A 23,780-nucleotide genomic window follows, 5' to 3' on the forward strand; every position below is an offset into this window, starting at 1 on the left:
CGAATATCGCCTTTGATCATATATCTACACTTTCTTAACACTGTATCTAATTTCCCTGTTTAGGTTGGTTCAGATATTTGATTGGGCTGCTGTTTTGCGCCATAGTCTTCCCTTTCACTTGGATATACACCAGGAGACTGATTAATTTGATATGCGACACTTGTATATCTGTGTGCGACTGAGTCTCTGAATCTATATACGAAGTGCTACGATACAGCGGGCGCAGCTTTTTACCATGCCTAGTTCCATTGTATTAGATATACAGATTCTGGGCCTGATTCAGCAAGGTATGCAAAGGAGAGCACACACGTATGCATTGCACTGCGCGTGTGCGAACACACCATTGCGATCGGGTTATGGTACATAGACTACACACAGACCCTTAGGATATTGATTTACAGGAAGTGCCGTTTGTGGGTGGTGAGGGGGGGTGGGAGGATGAACGCAGGCGTGCCTGTGCGTTGGGACGCTGTTATAGGGGCGTGCATAATTAAGGCAGTGCGGCGGCATACGCAGTCATACCGTAAGCTGTACACAGTAAGCGGCCAAAATCCTGCAGCAGGTCAGGTCAACCACTATTGTGCGTATGAGTCCGATGGTTCTTGATAATACCGAAGTTTACGCTATCTTGTGTGCTGATCAGGCTGTGAGTAAAGGGAGATGAGCGGCTTAATATGGGTCTGGGTGTCTGCATCTTGTTGCAGTCTCCGTGTGTATGCACTGATTAGCATATTCTCACAGCGGACGGGTGCGTGCGTCTGCTAGCGTGCGTTCCTTGCTGAATCAGGCCCTCAGTCTTATCAAATTGGTAAACATAGTCTCCTGGTGCATCCTAGTACATCCCATTGCCACTTATATGGATTAACGGTAAAAAAGACACCTGGTGCTAGCAGAGTCACACGGGACCTAGCGTCAAACTTATTAGATATATGAGGACACATTCGGAGGTTCAATTAAATTTCTTGTTCCACAACACAAAATTTTGTTTTGTATTTCGGTGTATTTAAAGTACAGAACTTAACATATCTCACATACAGCAAGCAGCACTCTCAGATGTCAAACCCTGCACCCTACAGTCACTGCCATCTTTCATACTAATCAGTGGCATGGTAATGATCAAAGCAGATCAGAAACAGGCTTTTCTCTGCTTTTGTGCAGCTTTATAAATGCCATTTATCCACTTGCCTTGCATCTAATGCAAACATGTCATTGATCCTGTCTAAAACGCCCACTGGCGGCTGCTCTGGAAGGTAATCTCCCTGCAGCCACCAGGCTCAGCACATGGTGCCAGCCCCTCTGTGTCCATGGCAACCCCCAAACCCAACCCCCCCCCCCCCCTCCCAGTCCATTCTTCAGGTCCTGGCCACAGAAGTGTGATCCTAAGAGCGTCCACCTGTGGCTGCAGGAAGTCAAGTCTTTCTGCAGCCCGAACTCAGGGGGCTCAGGACATAAGAGACTCCCCACACTTCTCCAACTACATTGTGAAGGTCGGTGATAGGATCGCCCAAGAGCCAGTATTCACTGCATCCCCGTTTCCACCAGGACACCACCCCTGCTGGTTACTTCTCTTCTTGCAGGACTGTGATGTCCTGCGAGAAATATAAGATGATGTTTTAGGTTTATAGCTATAGTTAGAAAAAAACAAAAAAATACTTCATGGTGTTAAATTTAAATATATACAAATATATGTAAATTGTAGGTAGTCAGTATAATTTATTAACAAATATGCAAACTGCTTAATAAAATTATACTGAATAAGGTTTAAATAGCTATTATTAACATAATTTGAAAATTAACAAAATGTATAATTTTGAATGCATTTTTGGGAAAAATATCCAGTTAAGTGGTTAAACGGTATGCACACACAGGCCTTTGTCTGTAATGAAACAAAACATACTTGAACAGAGCTGGAATACATAAACAAATGCAGTGGATTGTATATGAGCTACGGATCTGTATAATTAATGTCTATTCAAATGTACATTCAAGCTGGAAAAAAAAAGTGTAGACTGTCTTCACAAAAGCCCAGTTCAATGTTGTAGGTTACACAACATCCCATTCTGCTAAGTAACCTTCCCCTCCCTTTGAATTACTGCATGTAGTGTAATACTTTATGTATTTACAAAACAGATGTCCTATTATTATAGAAAAATAAATTGAAATCATGGCATGCAAGCAACTGGCAAGGGAAACCGTACACATGATAGCAAATTCAGCCCAAAATGTGCTTCAGTTTTTTTATTTATTTGACATAGATTTGGTGTGTCTTTTTTTTTTTTACACAATTCAGTTATTGAATAGTCTTTTATTGTGTGCTCTTTTGGGATAAATATCAATTTAGTTACAGATTTAAAAAACAACAAAAAAGTTATTTGCTTAAAAAGAAACAACATTGTATGTGACAGTTGTTTGAAAGCAAAACATAAAAAGAACCCAGGTGCAGGCAAATAAAAAGCATCTGATAATTGGGAACAGTTTTATTTGGAGATGAAAAGGCAACTAGGATGAGCATCTTAAAGCATGAAAACCAGAAAAGGTGAACAGGCATATTTAAGCTGCAAATGATACTCTGCATGTTTAGAACTGTTTTAAAATAAGACAAAAGACATAGGGGGATTAAAGGCTGAAGTGGAGATGTCAATGCATATGTTTTATAATGCAGATGTTGATGACCATGTGACAATAAGATGTAATTGTAAATTGCAGAGAAATGCATATGGTATCTTATTTTAAAGATTAAAAGGTATTTTCGCAGTGATCATAGGATGATAAACAAGTGTAAAGCTAGGTACACACTATGCGATTATTTTGCTCAAACCAATAATTAGGACAATATTTCTGCAAAATCACGGTAACGATATCTGTGCTACACAATATACAATTTAAATTAAATACCTGGTGAATTTCACAGTGAATTTGCATATACAGTATATGTCCATAAGGATGATAAGGTAATCAGGAAATATCATAGGAAATATGAGCAGATTAAAAAATGTGCACACACTGCACGATATCAGGAAATTGAGGACAAGATTTTCGGTTTTGAACGCAGATCGGATAATCGAAGGAATGCCTTTGCAGATGTTTTCTAGCCATTTTATCGGTGAAACAATCGTTCATACATACTATACAATAAATGAGGCTGAACACCCGATTATTGGTAAATCGGTCCAATAATTGTATAGTGTGTACCTAGTTTAAGACATAAGAGAAATAAAACTGTGCCACTTGTTTATCCATACAGATGAGCAGTGTTTGCTTAAGATAGGCAGCATGAATTGAATATGTCACCTTGTGCGCTGATCGTGTAAACAACATTAAGCTGCGCTGTACACATGAACACCTGTATGTGAGGAGGCAGAGAGAAGGTAGGATGTCCAATACATGTCCAACAGCTGGCCAGTCATGACTGCAGCAGAGAGCCTTTCACAGATCTTATTGTTGCTCTGTGAGTAGGGTTGTCCAATGACAGCTAAAAAAACATTGTTGGTTTATGTTCGATGGTCAATGGTATTGAAATCAATAGCGGGGGTCCGATGTTTTTCCGCCCCACTGATGGTTTTCTGGTGAAGGTCACACCAGTGAATTGAGTTAACTTTTTAACAGTTGCGCCAACATTGCTTGTTGTAGTCTGCTGTATTATGCATAGTGGTTTGGATGGTGACCAGAGGTGAGTGGATGAATGGGCAGCGGGATGGAAGGTGAGTTGGACAGTACAAATAATATAAACATATACATGTGATACACTGCTGCAAGGAGTGCAATTTCCTTTACAGTAGGTAATGCCAACCTCCCTTTTACCCACTGGATCTAGGACCCCTTTCTTTCCACTGATGAAGCACATGTAGGCACCAGCCTAGCATACAGGCCGTGAAGCCAGAAACAAGGTATTGGGACAGGCACTTTGCTTCATCTTTCTTTCGAGTCTCCTTTCTAAAGTGTATGTGCATCCATTGATGATGTTCCGGCAACAATTGCCTGCCATTAATAACTAATAATGATGGCTTCATCGATGGAGACAATCTACAATGTTAAGATGCAGAACATCCAGGAGGCATTTTTCAGTTTCAAAAATGCTTTGTAAAACCGTATGGCCATGTAATGGCCTACACTGCTACTGACCAAAAAGTGATAACTCTGATCATCCATTAATCTCACACAATGGAAATATATAGGATTTGTGGAAATGTCGGGATAATCTGATGAAACGTGTCAGTGATGATGCCTGATATGTGACCTCCCGTATTACCTGGATTAACCAAATATACATATAATTTGCCTATCATCAAGTGCAGCAGCAGGCACTAAAAAACTAGGAACTTTTTCCCTCTTACAATGTAGTCGGGGAAGGAGTTCTTGCTGGAACGGCAGGATTTGTCTCGAGTCTTGCCACATTCTGTAGGCTGTGATGCAAATTACCCGAAGAGGATACAAAATTGACTATGTTTAAAGGGGTTGGGTGAGGTATGGTGGCGCTCGGGATTCTGGCAGTCAGAATACCGAAGCCGGCATCCTGACAGGGTTAGGATACGACACTTATTGGTAAGTATCCTAACCCTAATGCTCCCTCTCGCAGCCTAAACCTAACCCTCCCCCCTAGTGCCTAAACATAACCCTCCCCCTAGTGTCTAACCCTAATCCCACTACTTACCATCGGGATGCCAGCGCAGGGACTCTGACTGGTGTCGGGATTCCGTCCACCGGCACTTAAACTACATCCCGTTTAGAGAAGGTAACAACAATGGAGACTGGATTCCTAACAAACCTTCCCTAATACCGATATTACTAACTTACCAATTGAGACTCAGACACTGACTAAACAGGACAATATTATACACAGAATAATGTTCCTCAAGGACCTCCTTTCCATTTATATTTACAGTTATTAAACAAGTTATTAAATCATCAGCAGGTTGGTCTTTCTCGTTTTTCTTCTATTGTACTCTGACATTTACTTTTTATATTCTTAGAGAGCATCTATATCTCATAAGGTTAAAAAAAAGTAAGCACTTTCTATATGAAGTCCCTTTTATATGTTATGCATTTTATGTTGGTTGATAAGTAATGGTTTAATTAAAATGTATAAATTAAGCCGGTTTTCTTATTATTCAATCTGCTCTGAGAGAGCACACATGTTGTATTTTCATTAGAAATAAGCTGCGCGGTTTGTTTATTCTTAGATATTTTTTTTTGGAGCAAACTTTTGTCTTAATGTGCAGCAGCTTGGATTCAATATAAATATATTTTTCCATAAATATTTCATATCCCAATGTTTTTATATATTTTCTACATTACAATAATAGCATCTTCTGTTGAATCAAATGGGCGGTTGGATAGGCACAGCATACGTTACCCTTGGAATTCAGTCGATGGAAATGTGGTCTGATGATCGGCTAAGACTGTATACTGCAGGAACATGGTCTGAAAATGTGATAGGTGCCATGGTGGCAGTTGCAGATTTTGTGTGCAGGGTTAAGTCACCGGGGCTTGTGCCCTCCCCCTGTTGGTTTTTAGGTCAGTGCATACTTTCCTTCTGTGCATTGTAAATACTGCTGTTGAACAAATATTAACTTGTGAATAAAAATAAATCTAAAAAAATATAATTCAACTCAGATATACAGGACTGTACTGTTAAGTCGTACATTTCTCACTTTTTATGAATATTTACAAAGCAACTTTAAGCACATACCTGAGAGAGTATAAGTTGTCCATGAAATCTATTAACAAATGTTTTCAGAAATGAAAAGTAAGAATCATGACCGATGGTGTTTGCAAGAAATCGTAGGAGAAAATATCCCTAAAAACAAAAAAAGAGAAAATCAGATCTCACTTTTGGAGGTAATCAAATATAGTGGAAAAGATATATATATTATTATTATTATTATTAGTATTATTAATAGTTTATTTATATGGCGCCACAAGTGTTCCGCAGCGCCTTACAAAGTACATAAACAAATAGGTTGACCAGTGACTTACAGTACAATACAATACAATAGACGATGAGGACAAGGATAATATACATTGCTACATTAAGGACCATAACACCCAGATAAGCAACAGAGCAATGCAACCAAGTGTTAGGTGCCCTAGTGGGGAGTAAGAAGTAGATAAAAGTAAAGTAAGGAAAAGCACAAGAGGGTAGAGGGCCCTGCTCATAAGAGCTTACATTCTAAATGGGAGGGGCAGACGAACAGGCGTGACACAGATGGGGTAGACAGGGAGGAAAGGAGCATGTAGCAGAAAGTTAAGATGAGAGCTGGAAGGCTTTGATGAAGTAGCGGGTCTTGAGAGCCCGTTTGAAGGATTGTAGAGAGGTGTAGAGTCTGATGGGAAGAGGGAGAGAGTTCCAAAGGTGGGGAGCAGCGCTGGCAAAATCTTGGAGACGGGTGTGGGAGGAAATCAATTGGCATGAGAAGCGGCGTGCATTTGTTGAATGAAGAGGGCGGACAGGAGAGTGAAGGGAGACTAGGTCAGAGATGTAAATGGGAGAGGAATGGGTGAGGGCTTTTTAAGTCAGTGTGAGAACCTTGAAATGGGTGCTGAAAGGGAAGGGGAGCCAGTGGAGGGTTTGTAGGAGAGGGGAGGCTGATGCAGAGCATTTGGAGAGGAAGATGAGCCGAGCAGCAGCATTGAGGGCAGACTGGAGAGACGAAAGAAGGGAGTTGGGGAGGCCAGATAGGAGGATACAGTAGTCCAATCTGGAGATGACCAGTGAGTGTATGAGGGTTTTAGTAGCATCATGGCTGAGATAGGGTCTAATCTTGGAAATATTCTTAAAATGGAAACGACAAGAGTATATATTATATATATATACACACACACTACCATTCAAAAGTTTGGGGTCACTTAAAAATGTCCATATTTTTGAAAGAAAATCACTGTTTTTTCAATGAAGAGAACATTAAATTAATCAGAAATATACTCTATAAATTTTTAATGTGGTAAATGACTATACTAGCTGCAAACGTCTGTTTTTTAAAGGAATATCTAGGAAAATATAGGTGCATAGAGGCCCATTTCCAGCAACCATCACTCCAGTGTTTTAATGGTACATTGTGTTTGCTAAGCGCGTTAGAAGATTAATGGATGATTAGAAAACCCTTGTGCAATTATGTTAGCACAGCTGAAAACGGGTTTGCTCGTTAGAGAAGCTATAAAACTGGCCTTCCTTTGAGCTAGTTGAGTATCTGGAGCATCACATTTGTGGGTTTGATTATACTCTCCAAACAGCCAGAAAAACAGAACTTTCATATGAAACTCAACAGTCTATTCTTGTTCTTAGAAATGAAGTCTATTCCATGCGAGAAATTACCAAGAAACTGAACATTTCCTACAACGGTGTGTACTACTCCCTTCAGAGAACAGCACAAACAGGCTCTAACCAGAGTAGAAAGAGAAGTGGGAGGCCCCAGTGCACAGCCGTGCCAGAAGACAAGTACATTAGAGTATCTAGTTTGAGAAATAGACTCCTCATAAGTCCTCAACTGGCAGCTTCATTAAATGGTACCCGCAAAATGCCAGTGTCAATATCGACAGTGAAGAGGCGACTCCGGGATGCTGGCCTTCTAGGCAGAGTGGCAAAGAAAAAGCCATATCTGAGACTGGGCAATAAAAGGAAAAGATTAATATGGGCAAAAGAACACAGACATTGGACAGAGGAAGATTGGAAAAAAGTTTTATAGACAGACAAATCGAAGTTTGAGTTGTTTGGATCACACAGAAGAACATTTGTGAGATGCAGAACAAGTGAAAAGATGCTGAAAGAGTGCCTGACGCCATCTGTCAAGCATGGAGGAGGTAACGTGATTGTCTGGAGCTGCTTTGGTGCTGGTAAAGTGGGAGATTTGTACAAGGTAAAAGGGATTTTCAATAAGGAAGGCTATCACTCCATTTTGCAACACAATGCCATACCCTCTGGACAGCGCTTGATTTGAGCCAATTTCCACCTCCAACAGGACAATGACCCAAAGCATACTTCCAAATTATGCAAGAACTATTTGGGGAAGAAGCAGGCAGCTGGTATTCTGTCTGTAATGGAGTGGCCAGTGCAGTCACCAGATCTCAACCCCATTGAGCTGTTGTGGGAGCAGCTTGACCGTATGGTACACAAGAAGTGCCCGTCAAGCCAATACAACTTGTGGGAGGTGCTTCAGGAAGCGTGGGGTGAAATTTCTTCAGATTACCTCAACAAATTAACAGCTAGAATGCCAAAGGTCTGCAATGCTGTAATTGCTTCAAAAGGAGCATTCTTTTGACAAAAGCAAAGTTTGAAGGACAAAATTATTATTTCAAATAAAAATCATTATTTCTAACCTTGCCAATGTCTTGACTATATGTTCTATTCATTTTGCAACTCATTGGATAAATAAAAGTCAGTTTTCATGTAAAACACGAACCTGTCTGGGTGACCCCAAACTTTTGAATGGTAGTGTATATATATATATATATATATATATATATATATAATATATATATATACACACACATATATATATATATATATATATATAAAATTCTAAATCTCAGGATAATATATTTCATATTCTCTTAACTTTGTGCTTGCCTTTTGCATTTTTATCAAATGGTTGGTTTTATCTCTATTTTTAGTTATTTATTTATCTATGTATATTCAATGAAATTTGTCTTTGAAAGTTGTTATAATAAATGTATGTGTTTTAACTGTGCTTGAGTGACAGAAAAAAATCATCTGAGGCAATTCAAAATGATTTATGTGAATGTGGTGTAAACATCAGTGCCAGGACTGTTCCACGCAGACTTCAATATTTTAGATTAAACACCAGAATTCCAAGGAAAAAGCCTATTTTTATCTCTCTAACAAAGATAGAAAATATTAGAATGGGCTAAAAAGCATATTAGTTGGTCAGAAGAGCAATGGAACAGTGTCATCTGGAGTGACGAAACCAGAATATTCATATTTGGTAGTAATGGAATGAAATATGTCCGCAAAAGAATTGGAGAAGATTTGCTACCTGAGTGTACAACACCTACTGTGAAGCATTCAGTTAGTGTTATGTTGTGGGGATGTATGACAGCAAAAGGTGTGGGATGAATTTGTGTAATCAATTACACTTTAAATAGCAGCAAATACATCAGTGTCCCGCAGTGGGGGGATGTTGGTGAGTCTCAGAGAGAGCCCGGGGCTGGGGGCAGCCCAGCATGTCGGAGAATACTGGGACACCCCCACAGTGACAAAAAGGGGTTGTGAGGCTCTGCCCCCTTTCCCTAGGCTCAACCCCTTTGCAAACTTATCAGCTCTTTTGAATTACAGTATCATCTGTATGCAGATGATATTCAAATCTATCTATCCTCCACAGATTTTCCACCATCTGTACTGGTCTGAGTTACTCAATGTCTATATGCAAATTCATCTTGTATGTCATCTCGCCACCTCAAACTTAATCTTTCCAAAACAGAATGAATAATATTTCCACTGGCCAATAGTTGTCACCAACCTGATATCTCTATCACTGTTGATAACTCGACAATCAATCCTACCTCACAAGCTTGCTGCCTAGGTGTTATCCTTAACTCTGAACTGTCCTTTGTTCCCCACATTCAATCTGTTTCCAAATCATGTTACATACATCTAAAAGGCATATTCAGAATACGCCCATATCTTACACAACAGACTGCAAAACTCTAATTCATGCACTCATTATCTCCAAAAATTTTTACTGCAATAGTCTCCTTAATGGTCTTCCCCAAAACAGAATCTTACCACTACAATCCATTTTGAATGCAGCTGCGAGGCTGATCTTCCTCGCTAAACATTAATTTGCTTCTCCGCTCTATCAATGTCTCCATTGGTTAACTGTATTCAACCAAATTCAATATAAAATACGTTTACTTACACATAAAACTATTAACCAAACTACACAAACAAACATATCTTCACTTATCTCAAAATATCTCTCAACTCGACCTCTCCACTCTTCCACAAGATCTGCATCTCTCTTCCACGCACATCACCTGCTCCCATTCACGATTACAGAACTTTTTCTGGTCTGCACTCACTCTGTGGAATGCCCTCCCACAGCAATAAGACTTTCCTCTAGTCTCTATACCTTCAAGCATTCCTTGAAAACACACCTCTTCAGACAAGCGTATCAATTTCCAGGACCACCTACATAACCTCTATAAGTTATCCTACCCAATTACTTCCCCTATATACAGTCCACACTTAACAGGCCAACATTCTTGTGTGACTGGATCATACAGCCCACCAAGAACATCTGCAATCTGGCTGGACCGATATGCAATAAGTTGCACCTATCCTTGTGTATAAATGCCTATTTCCCTATAGAATGTAAGCTTGCGAGCAGGGCCATCTTGCCTCCATGTCTGTCTGTTATTACCCATCTTGTTTTATTACTGTTTGTTGCCAATTGTAAAGCCCAACAGAAAAAGGTGGCACTATACAAGTATCTGATAATAATTACTATGAGGTTCTTGTATATATAGTGAAGTCTGGTGACATTGTGTATTTGTCTTTAAAATTTCACATGATATTGCTGTTTTTTGTTTATTTTGCGAATTATGATTGACATATTGTATGACATCAATTAACCTTTTTGGTGCAAAAATAGTTTAAAAGGACTCTGCTTGTAACATGTCTTGCTACAGCTTGATAAAGGATCCTAATGATAAAAAAATATGCTAGTTTGGACAATAATTATACTTTCATATTCTACAAAATCCAACAATTCTGACACCAGGATATATATACTGTAACTAAACCATTTACCTTTAAATAATGCACCTGCATAAAAGTTTTGTCTGCATTCAGGCCATGTCGGACAATGGAAGCTCCAGTGTCACTCACTTCTCCGGTGCTTTCTCCCTGAGGCCTAACAGTGTAAGAAAGAAAAAAAAAAAAAAAAAGAATACAGTAAAACATAAGTGGTCACATACTGGAAAAACTTATTGCAGGGTTTTTTTTTTTGCAAAAGCCAAGAAAGATGTACATTGTTATAAAGGGTCCCTTAACAACGTTGAGGGTTAGAATTGTTGGGTGGGTACCTGACTGGTCTATCTGGATCAATGGTTTATGTGTTTTTTGCAGGATTTGTAAAGATTGGATTTTGAATAAGTTATAATGCAAACGTGTAGGGGTATTATATGCAAAGTAGACTGTAACCCATTATATCAGGGAAGCTCTTGTCCTATTCTGTACTCCAATACATATGATATTATGCCAGACAAGCAAATTTGAGGTTGTTGGTGTCCATACATTGCTTTGATAAAATTTACAAAGCAGCCAAGAATGTTCGGAGGTACGGTAATAATATATGTAAACTTTAAAAGCTAATATGCTGCTTATTTTACTAAACAAAATGTACAGTTTTGACTAATGTATGCTTTATTCTGATATGCTGTATTTGCTTATTTATATAGGAGTTAGTTTATCTTAAATTTTGCAGGTGAATATGCAACAAGTTTTCCTGCAGCACATGGGTGTGCGGGTAATGAGAAAAGCCACGGCTCAGTCAGGAGGGTTTATTTTGGGTCAGCAAAATGTAGGGAATTCTTTACAAAAGCTAAGTTCCTTGTATCAAGTGATAGGTTACTCTCTACATTTGAAGAAGCAGATATGGAAGGTCTGCAGCTGCTTTAGGGTAAGTCTGGGCTTTCACACAATGTATTACTTCCCTGGCAGGCCAAGGTATCTCTCTAGGTTGGCCTCAATGGGGGCATGTTGTGCCCCCATTGATACAAGACAGGTCTATCTGATTATCAGAAACAAGTTGTAAATGAACAGCTCACAAATAAATTTAGAAAATGTATGCATGTCGGTTAAACAGACAGAACATTTTTTTGTTTTGTTATTTTATACAGTATATGCACATTATAAAACAACATTTGTTATTATCGGTGATAAAAAAAAACATACATATACATCTTATATAAGCATCAACCTTTCCTCTGGCCCAACTTTTTTGAAGTGTTGTAATTTTGGCCCTGAATTTCTCACATCTGAGTCACGTTTTTTACAATAACTCCACCACTTTTCTGTTATCAGGGGAGCCGAGAGGGGGATTGCAGATACTAATTACCTGGGCTTGTTGGAGGGGCCCAGGTCTTCCGCCTGCCTCCTTCTTATCTATCAGTGGCAGTAGCCTCTCTCCCCAACCCAGCACTTGCTGCTGTGTGCTGGGCTGTGGTGCGTCCAGGGAGGCTGTTGACATCTTTGCCTTTGATCTTGTATTATGGCGACATCTCTGGCTTGGTGGTCAATGTGGACAAATTTACAGCCAACTATTTAAATTCTTCTCAACCTGTCACTTCATGGGGACCCTCGCTTTCATTTGTTTGGGCTTCTTCATTATTCGGATATTACACTTATAAAACTTTCAGCAAATCATTATGGGTTGAATATCTCAAATAATTAAGAAAATTACTGAGGAATTGAGATGTTGGAAACTAGGAATCATCTAACGCTGTTGTATTTGGGAAAGTGAACCACATAAAGATGATGACTTTCTTATGGCTTTTATTTATAAAAAGATTTTAAGCTCATTAATTCCCAATTTTGTGTATTTATTTGGCAGGGTAAGTGGATGCACACAAGTCTTAGGAAACTTTCCCAACCAAAACTTCTGTGACCAAGAAATTCCCTCTGAAACTAGAGAAAATTCCCCCTTATGGACCACTGGCAAAATATGGCATATCCTTCATCTTAATATTAATTTGCATCTCTCTTTTCTACAGAATTGGGGCTTTCACGATGGTATGGCATCCTACCTCTTCCCATTCTGCAAAGTGGAAGGGATTCATTGTTTCTCACCTGATCAATAAATCAATTGGAGGCGTCTGAGAGGTTTTGAACTATCCATGCATCTCCTTTATTTAACACAAGTACAACATTATATTAACTCGCTGGTTATGTCTTGTCTGATGCTGATTGGCTCAACCCTCTGTATACCTCTGTATTTGCTCTCCTTGCCCACTATGGCCATTTCAACTTACAGATTTTTAAGGGGCTATTCATCATGGGGGGCCACACGGCGTCCTATTATGAATTATCCACTTCGCCGCGGGGAATAATTATCACTGGAGCAATTCAGCATTGCTCCGGTGCAGGGACAGCTGCTTTAAAAAGCAGATGTCCTCACGATCAGCAACTCTGCTACTTCTGTTGCAGCGATACTTACCTGTCCCGGTCGCTGGCTTCTGAACATGAGTGACCTGAAGTCACGCATGAGGAAAGCCCTTGAGGAGGCATTGAGGCGGCAGCGGAGGGATCTGCACGGATCCCCAGAACTTCTTCCCACAGAAAGGATCGGGGCTACAAGAACAAGCGCCATCTGAGGGGAATCTGTATGATTTACCACTGGATGCATGTCCGGCGGTTCAAATCCCGACGCCGGAAGACCGGCACCAGTGAAGATCCCGACAGCAGCTAAGGTAAGTACTAACTAACCTAACTCCCCCCTAACCCTCCCTTAGGGGTACCTAACCCTAACCACGCCCCTCTAAGTGCCTAAACCTAACCCCCCTTTCCCTGCAGCCTAAACCTATGTCTCCCGGGGGGTGCCTAACCCTAACCTCCCCTCGGGGGTGCCTAACACTAACCCCCACTTCCCCTAGCCTAACCCTAACCCTCCCGGGGGGTGCCTGACCCTAAGAGCCCCCCGGGAGCCCCTAACCTAACCCCCCCTGTGGCTGTCTGGTGTTTGTTCTATCAGACAAGTTTTCAGAGTTTGCTGAATATCAGGTGATTGGACCCCTGATGTTAGATGGTTGGACCCCTGATGATGAATGGCCTGTTACCTTAAATATGCAGAGACTAGCGTTTCCGCATGTTTAACATGACATTAACTCATGATGAATGGACCACTAAAAGAGAGGATCTTGACCATGAAATAGTTGGTACCAGTTTTAAACAATGACTGGTCCGATTTCCTTCTTGTCCCAATCTTTTAAAATGTTAACTGTCACCACTTATCAGGAGTTTTACTTAATGTCTATCATCATCTGCTCATCTAAAAAGAACAGAGAGCCCAAGTTTCACAAAGCATGCCCGCTTCCTTACACACTCATAAGTTTCTAGTGCAAATCAACAGTTTTCACTCTAAATTTTGCTTTAGACCCTGACAACTTGTGTCATATCCCTAATTAACAGAGTGCAATAGTGCGTGACCACCTAAACTTCTATTTTAATCTGTCCACGAATTACCTTTTATAGCATTCAAGCTACAGTTTATTTTTTTCTCATCAATTATAATAAAACAAGTTACACGAGATGATTAACATCATCATCCCGGGCAGACAAAAATACTGTATTTTTTTCTATTTTACATCAGAAACATTTGTATTATTGTGACCATAACTCATAACTACAAAGAATTAAATGCATAGAAATAAATGCAATCATAACCAGGGCTACAGCCACACGTTTTCTCTGAAATTTTATTTTCACAAAAGAAAAGAGAAAATAAACCAGTATTTTTTAAAATGTAACTTTATATCAGGAGACAAGCTTTAGATTTTTAGGTTGGATGAATCCCAAATGATGACAATGACTAAAAACGCACAGCACAGGTATTCTATTACATTTCCAAGTATTGATTTAAAAGCTCACAATACAAAGACTGTCAGAATGAATGGCTCTTTTCATCCCTACTCCCTGAGCTGATAAGGGGCAGTAGATTAGAAAAGAAATGTCTTATAGAAACTTTTACAGATAGATTTAGGAAGGTGAGATTAAGCACAGGTACAGTAAAGTTTAATATCTGATTTCCTGTTTTTTTTTCTTCTTGAAGCTATGTTATTATTTTATTTCTCATTTAACTTTCAAGTCTAACACATGCAGTGTCATGTGATTCTGTTGAATAGGGCATATATCAGGCATGTTGGGTAAATCGTGAATAATTATTCAGGGTTCACAGAATGTGTCTGATGAAATAGAGCAACACAATCACAAGTGACATTAGCATAGCATAATTATGTAGCCTTATCTTTATGCTACCCACGCTTTAGCAAATACCTGACTTGATTTGCATTCAGTTTGGCCATATCTTTTAATATATTAAATATACTATGCATGATTTAGCCTTGTGCAATATTACAGACAATGTTTATGTACTATATCATTAGTACCAGGATTAGTACTAAAGCTTCTCAGCTGCCAGGCCTCAGACATATGCCATCCGTTCTGTTCCAGGTACTGCTCCCACTGCCATCTTGGAGAAGAATATTGCTCTGCCTGTGATTAGCAGGAAACTTAATGACCAGTGAATCACCAAGCATTTGAAGACCCAGAAAGATGTATGCATGAGCTGGCATTCTAGGCCACCAAAATTAAAACTTGTACAGAGGGAAAGGGAATTGCGTTGTACCTGTCTAATGTGGCCCACACACGGTGCAATTTTTGCACGATGTGGATGATTTCGATCGATCGTAGCAATCAATCGGGCACATCGTGTGTTGTTTTTGTAAGTTTACAATGCCAATGCGCGTCCCCGCCATCGTATAGGTGGATTGTAGATCTTACGGAAAATCAGTAAGATTGCAAACCAACGCGTTTTGCAAAGCATCGTATCATATGACCGTATGTACAATCGTACACCATTTGACCACACCGTATTGAGAATTTCAAGAGAAGAATCTCAAGGAAAATCGTACAACACATCGTTATGTTTCTAAAACGCATCGTGTATGGCCGGCTTAAGGTCATGCAGTGGAGTGGAGAAAGGCAGCCAGCCCAGCAAACTGAGAGAGGAGAATACCTGTCCTTAAAGATTGCGTGAGTCTCATCACAATCATGCTTAAACATTTCTGGTCTCTGTAACAAGCTTTATAGTAAACTTATGTAGACAAATGTTTCTGAATCTTAAATTGAATGTAAAGTAGCCGTTCTAACCTTAGTAAATTTATAGTTTCTTGTGAAACCAAGATTATTTTTGTTCATAAAAAAATATCCAGAGGAAAAAGCAGGTGGTGTGGCCTGGAAGGTTGTGACGTAGGAGCTTCGCCCTCAAGCTCTTCGCCTGATCTATCAAACACTCATCCTGCTAAGCCTGACCCTGGCTGGACCTCTCATTCAGTGCTTTAACCACCCTGGACTGCATGTACGATGTGGTGAGAGGTGCCACCACATGTGCAGTCATGTTTACTTTACCGGTCTGTGTACAGGTCTGTGGTGCCGCTCCGGCACCGCCATACCCTGCAGCCACTCCACGGCAGCTTGGATCAGCTTACCGGTGGGGTGCTCTGGTCCGCTGGAAGTGGCCACTCCTACACCTGTGCCGAGCGGGAGTTTCCTCAACTGGGTCTGGGATCCAGTTGGCTTCCTTGGAGTAAGGTCCCCTGTCTGCTCCCTGCCGCCTGCACTGGACTGGGCATCATGTTTGGCTTGCTGTGCGCTACAGTGGAAGGGCTGCTCTGAATCTCCTGCTTCTCCCAGCCACCTGTGAGATCACAAACACTGTTAATATACTAATTATATACCATCTTAGTCTCATTGTGGACTGCACTGGAGAGATTATACTGGCTCTCTTATCTCTCCTTGCCATCTGTGGAGTTGCAAACATTGTCTTTACGCCACCTATGTCTTACTGGGGAATACATAAAGGTGACACTCCCCTTGCTCTCCTGTCCCATCCTACCATCTGAAGGATTACAATTATTGTCTCTATGACATCTTTGTCTTACTGGCACTTACACCATGGATATTGCCATGATTCTCCTCCCTCACCCTACCAACTATGGAATTACAAATATTGTCTCTCTGCCATTGTTTCCTTCCTGGACATTGCACAAGAGTGTCTGCTCTGCCTCTCCCAAACCGCTTGTCGAAATACAAAATTTGTTTCTCTCAGCATCTTGTTAACCTCAATCTTCTGTATATTATATTGGACATTGTTTTGCCTTGTTTTATCCTTCTGGAACTGCATTGTAGTACAGTACAACCTGCCATTTTGCACCATGCCCACCACTCATTGTCTGTTTAACCTGCTCGCTTCTTGGAGATCATACTGCAGTGCACGTTTGCCCTTTCTACTTTACATGATACTGGCTGCCTGCAGTACTTTTTACACAGTTTGAATTGAGGCATGGGCTTCCACTTGCTACTCTACTCTCCATTGCAGGACTGTATATATTGATTGCACTTTCAAACCTGTCCTAGGCTTGCTCAACTGTTGGCTATCCCCAACCCCGGAGGAATGCTAGTTGCTCTAGCTTGTGTCATTCTACTCAGCAGTGTAGACATTGCTTCCATAGCTATGGGCAAGTATACAAAAAGTTGCGTTGCGGCACTGTTGGACAGATTTTCTCGCATTACTCCAGGTTTAAATGACCCAGTTCACCCCCACCAAATTCATGTGCCTTCCCCACCTGATATCCAGTCTACTCCATCTGAAATAAATAGAAGCTATTGCAATCTCTGAAATGAAAGTGACATATAAAATCTCAGAGATTCGGATGTTACTATAATACACCAGGCTATGCAAAGACTCGGAAAGAGAGTTGGTGAGGCCGAGACTACAATTTCTACCTTGGAGGAGTCTACTAGCCCAATGAAAGGACAGATTGAGAAGTAAATGGGGGCATGTAGATTTTGAAACACACAGATATTGAGGGCCATCTTCAGTGTAGCAATGTACATCTTGTTGGTCTCCCTGAAAAAGCTGAAGTCTCTGCTCCCAAAAAAGTATTGGAGGACTGGCTTATACAATTATTTGGCAGAGACGTGTTTACAACACAATTTGCAGTGAGTGAGACACCATATACCTACAATGGATCGAGCTATATTCCCTTAATTTTCTGCTGATGTCCATGTCCAAATCCAGAGCTCACTTTGTATAAGTTAAGTGGAGACTTTGGGACCTAGCACTTTCTTATGCTGTTTTCCTCCCAGTTAGGCACTGTGTTGGAGAACACAGTTCTTCAAAGGATCTGGCATCTTGGCTGCAGCACAGATGTCAGCCTCACCCACACCCATTGGACTAACATGACAGTCTCTGAGTATTGTCTTATATTCTGCTCTATACTTTTTAGTCAGTATAGTATTTTTTTTTATCTACTGACTTTTATATTAATATATTTTGACTTCCTTTCAAGATTGCATTTACTGATAGGGGTACATTTACTATCAGGGAGTTTTTAGAAGTGGAGATGTTGCTCATAGCAACCAGATTCTTGCTATTATCTTCTAGAATGTCCTAGTTAAATGTTAAGTAGAAGCTGATTGGTTGCTATGTGCAAAATATCCACTTCTAAAAACTCTCACTTTAGTAAACATACCCCTTAGTATTCTATATGACACATTTTTTCTATTTTTATTGTTGTTGTGTTTGGACAGGGTCTCTTTCCTTGGGCCTGGAGGGTGCTTGACCTTACAGCCAAAGGTAAGTATTGCCTCCAATTAACTAATTTTGTTTTTATTCCCTGTACCGTTACTGTTCCCAAACCTAGGACTGTATTGGAGTAAGGGTAAAGATGTAGTTTAGTTAGGGAATAAGTATACTATGTTTGGGTCTGATATACAGAGAGGGAGTTGATTAAATAGGTTTCAAAAAATACAAACATTTATCCTCCACAGAGTTTACTGGACCCCAGTTAGAGTAGCCAAACTGGGGACAAGGACAAATTCTAATTGTGCTAAATGTGGTACTCCTGATGCAGACATTTGGCATCTCCTCTGGAGCTGTCATGACCTGAAATTTTTGGTCTGAAGTTACTGACTGCATGGCTGGAACAGGGGTGCGTATCCTCGATTGTATAGTTTGGGATTTGAATGGATTACTTTGTGCCCTCTGCTCTCCAATTGTATATTAATAATTTCTGTGTGCTGGCTAAGGTGATGGATGGCTTCAACACAGCCTGCTTTCTCTGAGTGGGTGGCCTCGGGGAACTTTAAGGTTGGCCATGAACGCTTTATGCATGACAGCAGAAAGTGTCTTCCAAAGTATGAAAAAATATGGTCCAGATAGCAGTAGTCTCAGTTTCCTCTGGTCCAGGTGTCATCTGCTTAGACCAATGTCTTCGTTACACGTGGGTGTCCATGCCTTGCCCTATATGCTTACTTTGATGCATTGGTCCTTTTCAATGCATTTAGACTTTTATAGCTGTCTAGCCGTAGTACTTTGCAAACTTTCACAAACATCGGTAACATCGAGCACAATCTGTCCCTCACACAGAATTACAGCAGTCCTGACTTTACTTAGAAATTGCTAACTTCGTTGCAGTCAGTGAGTACTCAAGCTCACTTGTAGCTTCCTCTAATTTTATCCCCAGCATCTACTGGCCTACCCTATCTCTTCCCTGGCCCTTCCCCATGAGGCCATTGCCCTTTTTCAGGTGCACTATATTCAGGGTTGCCGACACTGAGCTCCCTCCTTCCGGGAGGGAGCTGTCCGGCAACCACACGGGGGAGTATCGCGGGGGAAAGGGGGCGTGGTTCAGATGATGACACGTCTTTGGGTGCGGGGCGTGACAGCACGATCGCGTCATCGTGGCCCCGCCCCCTCTTCACAATGCCGAGATTAATGGCATTGTGATGCATGGGGGCAGGGCTACGATGACGCGATTCAGCGCGAATAGCGTCATCGGCCCCCCGCTGCCGGGGTTAATGCAGGTGAGTCGCTGGGGCCGGGAGACTTGTCTGCCTTTCCGGGGGGCCGGGAGCGGCACACGATTTTCGGGAGGCTCCCGGCCGAATCGGGAGGGTAGGTAAGTATGACTATATTATGTCCCTACTTTAAAAATGGGGGGTGGTGGGGGGGGGGTGCCAATTCTCTCTCTGGCACAGGGCACCAAAAAATCTAGTTACAATATCTTCCTGGCATATTGTAGAAGTCTTTGTGAAAGACTTATCCTGTGAAAGCTGGCACTGCTCATGCGCACAGTGTCACTATCTGCCGGAGGCTGTGGGAGGGAGATCGAAAGATCTCTCTCGTGCTCTTAAGCCTCATTGAAGCTGTTTACACCATCTGAAAAAATTGTAAACTACCGGGGCCAAACTCCGAAAATATTAGCTTTTTGGAGTTTGGTACATTGGGTTCAGATCGTAGTCCCCATCATATATATAAAATTCATTAGTCTGTTTGTCTGTCCGGTTATGCATTCGGACACCCCAGCATCGACTGAGATGAAACCAAAAGAAGGTAGTCCAATTGGATCCTGGCCAAGTTTTAGGGGAGTTATGGGTCCCGGTTGGATCTCCCATTGGTGTACACTGGGCAGAACTTTGACCCGGGGGGCCTGTTCCTTCCACTGGATGGATTTGGATGAAAACTTCACAGAGGAGTGACTATTGGTCTGGGATGCCTAATGGAGTGGTTGGAATCCTGGTCGGACCTCATGGCGGAGTGCACCGGGAAGAACTTTGACCCAGGGAGCCTATTCTGGGCCTACCACTGGCTGGAATTGGACGACATTACATAATAAAACTTAATAACTTGAAGACTTAAACGCGGGCAATGACGGGCACTTCAGGTTGTGAACTATAAATTCACCTAAATGTGAATTTACAAATATGCTGTGGATTGGCAAACCAAAAGTGGACCTGAAAATGTTTTGCCAAAACTTGCCTCTCTGCAGAATGGCCTGTTCCGCCACAAAATGAGTAATACGGGCAAATTGATTAAGCCAGTGGCTCTTTACCTAGTACATCCTGATATTAACCTTTACAAAATTTTATAAATCTAACAAACAAATGACTCAAAGTACATATACAGTATTAGAGAAGCATTTGTCATGGAATAAAGCCAAAGTATTCCAGTAACTATTGTGCGGTGCAACTCACCTCTTCATTAAATGTTTGGTGCTATTTTGACTGCAATGTCCATGGGGATCAGGAGCGTCTTTAGAGGAGGGGGCTCGTGAGCATTCTCTGTCACGACTGATGCAGCTGTCCGGCCACTGCAGAATCAGTAGATTCTGGAAACTAAAGTGTGCCCAGAGTCTACTACGATTGCGCAGATCGCTGGGGAAATGGCGTGGCCGCCATTTTCCCAGCGATTTCCTCACAGCGCATGCGCAAAACGCTGGAAAAATGGCCACGACGGCCATTTTCTGGCATTTTCAGCAGCGCTGAGAGACCCGACGCGGGACCTCGGAGAGGTAAGTATTAGATAATATGGGTGCAGGGTTTGCGGTGCGGGCCCCCCTGGACCCAGGGGCTCGTGTGCACCCATTATAGATCCCTGATGGGGATGCAGGAAACATGGCAGCTCCAACTCGTATTTATAAAAAGCAAATACTGGCGACAGCAAGCTTCCAGCAGACCATAAACTGTGCCGATATAATTCAGTCTTGAAGTCTCGGTTAATGGTATAATAATGCTACATTTATAACATACACATCATTATGACCTTAGATGTTCCTTTTTTAAAATAAACTGGCAGCTGTAAATATATCTCTCTGGATTCTATTTTTATAGCAAACATCTGACAAGTAATACCGCCGTCAATGCAGTATTGTTTTTCTTTAAATGCCACAGCTATGTCGGCTTTGTCTCACGTGAGGTTGTGTTTCTTCACAGCATTATCAGGAAAATCAAGAGCTGTAAAATACGAGTCTCACAAACAGCTTGAGCCTCAGGCACTGCAGAATTTATTATTGGCAGACTTCCTGTCGTCAACCACTCCCAGGATTTTCTGGGAGAATTCCCCCAATAACTTCTTGTGAAAACTACCAGTTATCATGACAGAACAATAAAACACTAAGACAGCAGAGGGAGGTGATAGGCACAGTGCGGCAAGGTCATGATACAAAGTATGTGTTGGTTTGACACCTGGCATTTAAGGGTCATAAAGGGTTAAACATTATATCACCTATTTCATTAACATTCTCAAATTCTCTCAAAGACATAAAAAAAAGAAAGAAGAGGAAATCAATCTCACTGGTGTATCTCTGAAATGTGATTGTTATTCTTTAGTCCATACATAAAGGCAATCTGCAGCTGTTGTATGTTAGCAGGTGATAAGGTTTCTCCTATTGTGGTTGTAACTATCAACTCCATGCATACACACTCCACACCAGTATTTGGCCTGTCCCATTCATCAGTGTAGGTTACTAGTGGCATAGGTGGCGAAACACTGCTCAGTTCAACATATTACATTTGCTTTACACTTGGTTTCAGGTTGGCCTCCCTGATTATGTCAGCTAATTCAGCCCGTCACATGGAAGAATACAGAGCCAGAGAGAGAGAGCAGGGTGTGGTTTACAGAACAATATGTATTTTCTTCTTTGCTAATCCTGAGAGTGGTACAGTGAGTAACCTGAGAAGGGAAACTGACCGGCAGGCATGTTTTCCTGGCCTGCGTGTCTGTGACAGGGTATGGTACTGGTTACTGAACAGAACAAAGGGGAAAGCGGCATTCCGGAATTAATCTCTGTGCTTGGGAGGCGCATTCCCTTTCCTTCCTCCACTCCCTAAATGTGTCTTCTAGTTTTGGGTACCGTGAAAGAGAAGGGGGTGGGGGGTAAGTCCAGAGTTCTAGGGTCTCTGGCACCTCTTTCCTAGATTTGCCAAAAAGAGGAGATAGATAGCATCTGCTTTTACTAAGACTGCTTGGGATCTTGTTTTGTACATCCCATAGATTTCTTTTAGACTGCCAGTCTGTACTCATGTTCCCCTCTGTCTGCGGTTACAAAATGAAGCAACTAAGAAAGACTTCAAACGAAGGACTTTGTTAGGGAACCAAAAATCTGGAGCTGTTTTTTTCTTAACAGAAGCACTTATAAATTTATAAAAGGCAATCCTTCACCAATATTCACATATTTAAAAATGCACTACGTGTTTAAAGTTATTGCTAATACTAATGTGCAACACTAATGAACTTGGTTCTCCACACTGCTATGATTTAGAAATGCAGTGACAATGACAGCATAGTCTTATATATTTCTGGGCATGGCCAATTTTCCACTACTTAACTTCAATAATTATTGTAACAAATTTGATTATGTTTCATTCAAACTGTAATCTTCCCACATTAGTTTGGAGCCTCACAACACTTTACTCTGTGCTTTGGTTAATGAAGTCATCCCAACATCGGCACAATGGTAATTTACGACGCCAAGCCCTTGGTTGGTATTTTCACATAAAAACAGCATTATCTAATGTTTTTATTGAAATACCTACCAACCTACATAATTGTGGCACAGTCCCCTGAATTACGGACAATTTGGAGGTATGGTTAACATTTAGATGCGGCTACATGCTGCCCTAGTGTTTTTGTACTTCAAAACTTTCCTAAATAGAAACTTGCAAAATTGGCCTAGCTGAAATACTCTGAGTTGCTACTGTTAATATTTGAAATCTGGGTACACACCAGTGGGGGCTCCAGAGGTGGAGCTGTAACACAGTCCAAAATTCAAATAGGGGAGCCACGCCAATTGCCAGGCGATGTTTGGCAGCGTTTAGAAGGGCAGTTGGTGTGGCTACTCTACTTGAATTTTGGACTGTGCTGCAGCACCACTTCTGGAGCCCCCACTGGTACATACTATGCGATTCTTGGCCCGACATGACTACATCTGACAGATAGGGCTGATAATTGTGTACTATTTCAGCACCAGGGAACGCTGGACATGCTGTGATGAGCACATTGTTTTAGTATTGCTAAAAAACTGGTGCTTATGTACCTTGGCCCAATGTCGGATAATTAATAAGTATTCCCCTTAAGAGACAAGATGATTATGAATAGAAAGGATCATTTGGGTCTAAATGATTATTGTGTAGTGTTTATGGTGTATATCACCTAATTTCGGGATCGTTTTGGTCAGTCTGATCGGTTTAGTTGTTAGCATCATTG

General features: G+C 41.2%; 1 protein-coding gene across 3 annotated transcripts in view; it reads right to left on the bottom strand.

Annotated features, from left to right (window-relative positions):
- AOPEP (aminopeptidase O (putative)) overlaps positions 1-23,780 on the bottom strand; it is a 562,421-nt gene that overhangs the window by 270,151 nt on the left and 268,490 nt on the right. For 2 of the 3 annotated variants that reach the window (XM_088470081.1, XM_088470080.1), the window contains exons 8-9: positions 10,766-10,868; positions 5,690-5,797 (exon numbers count right to left, since the gene is read on the bottom strand). The exons of the other annotated variant lie outside the window; for it this stretch is intronic. In XM_088470081.1, coding sequence (XP_088326207.1) covers positions 5,690-5,797; positions 10,766-10,868 — 211 coding nt within the window. The remainder of the gene's footprint in view (positions 1-5,689; positions 5,798-10,765; positions 10,869-23,780) is intronic. 3 annotated transcript variants of the gene reach the window in all.

The sequence above is a fragment of the Taudactylus pleione genome, unplaced genomic scaffold, assembly GCF_031769625.1.
Source record: "Taudactylus pleione unplaced genomic scaffold, aTauple2 ptg000095l, whole genome shotgun sequence".
Classification (NCBI taxonomy): Eukaryota; Metazoa; Chordata; class Amphibia; order Anura; family Myobatrachidae; genus Taudactylus; species Taudactylus pleione.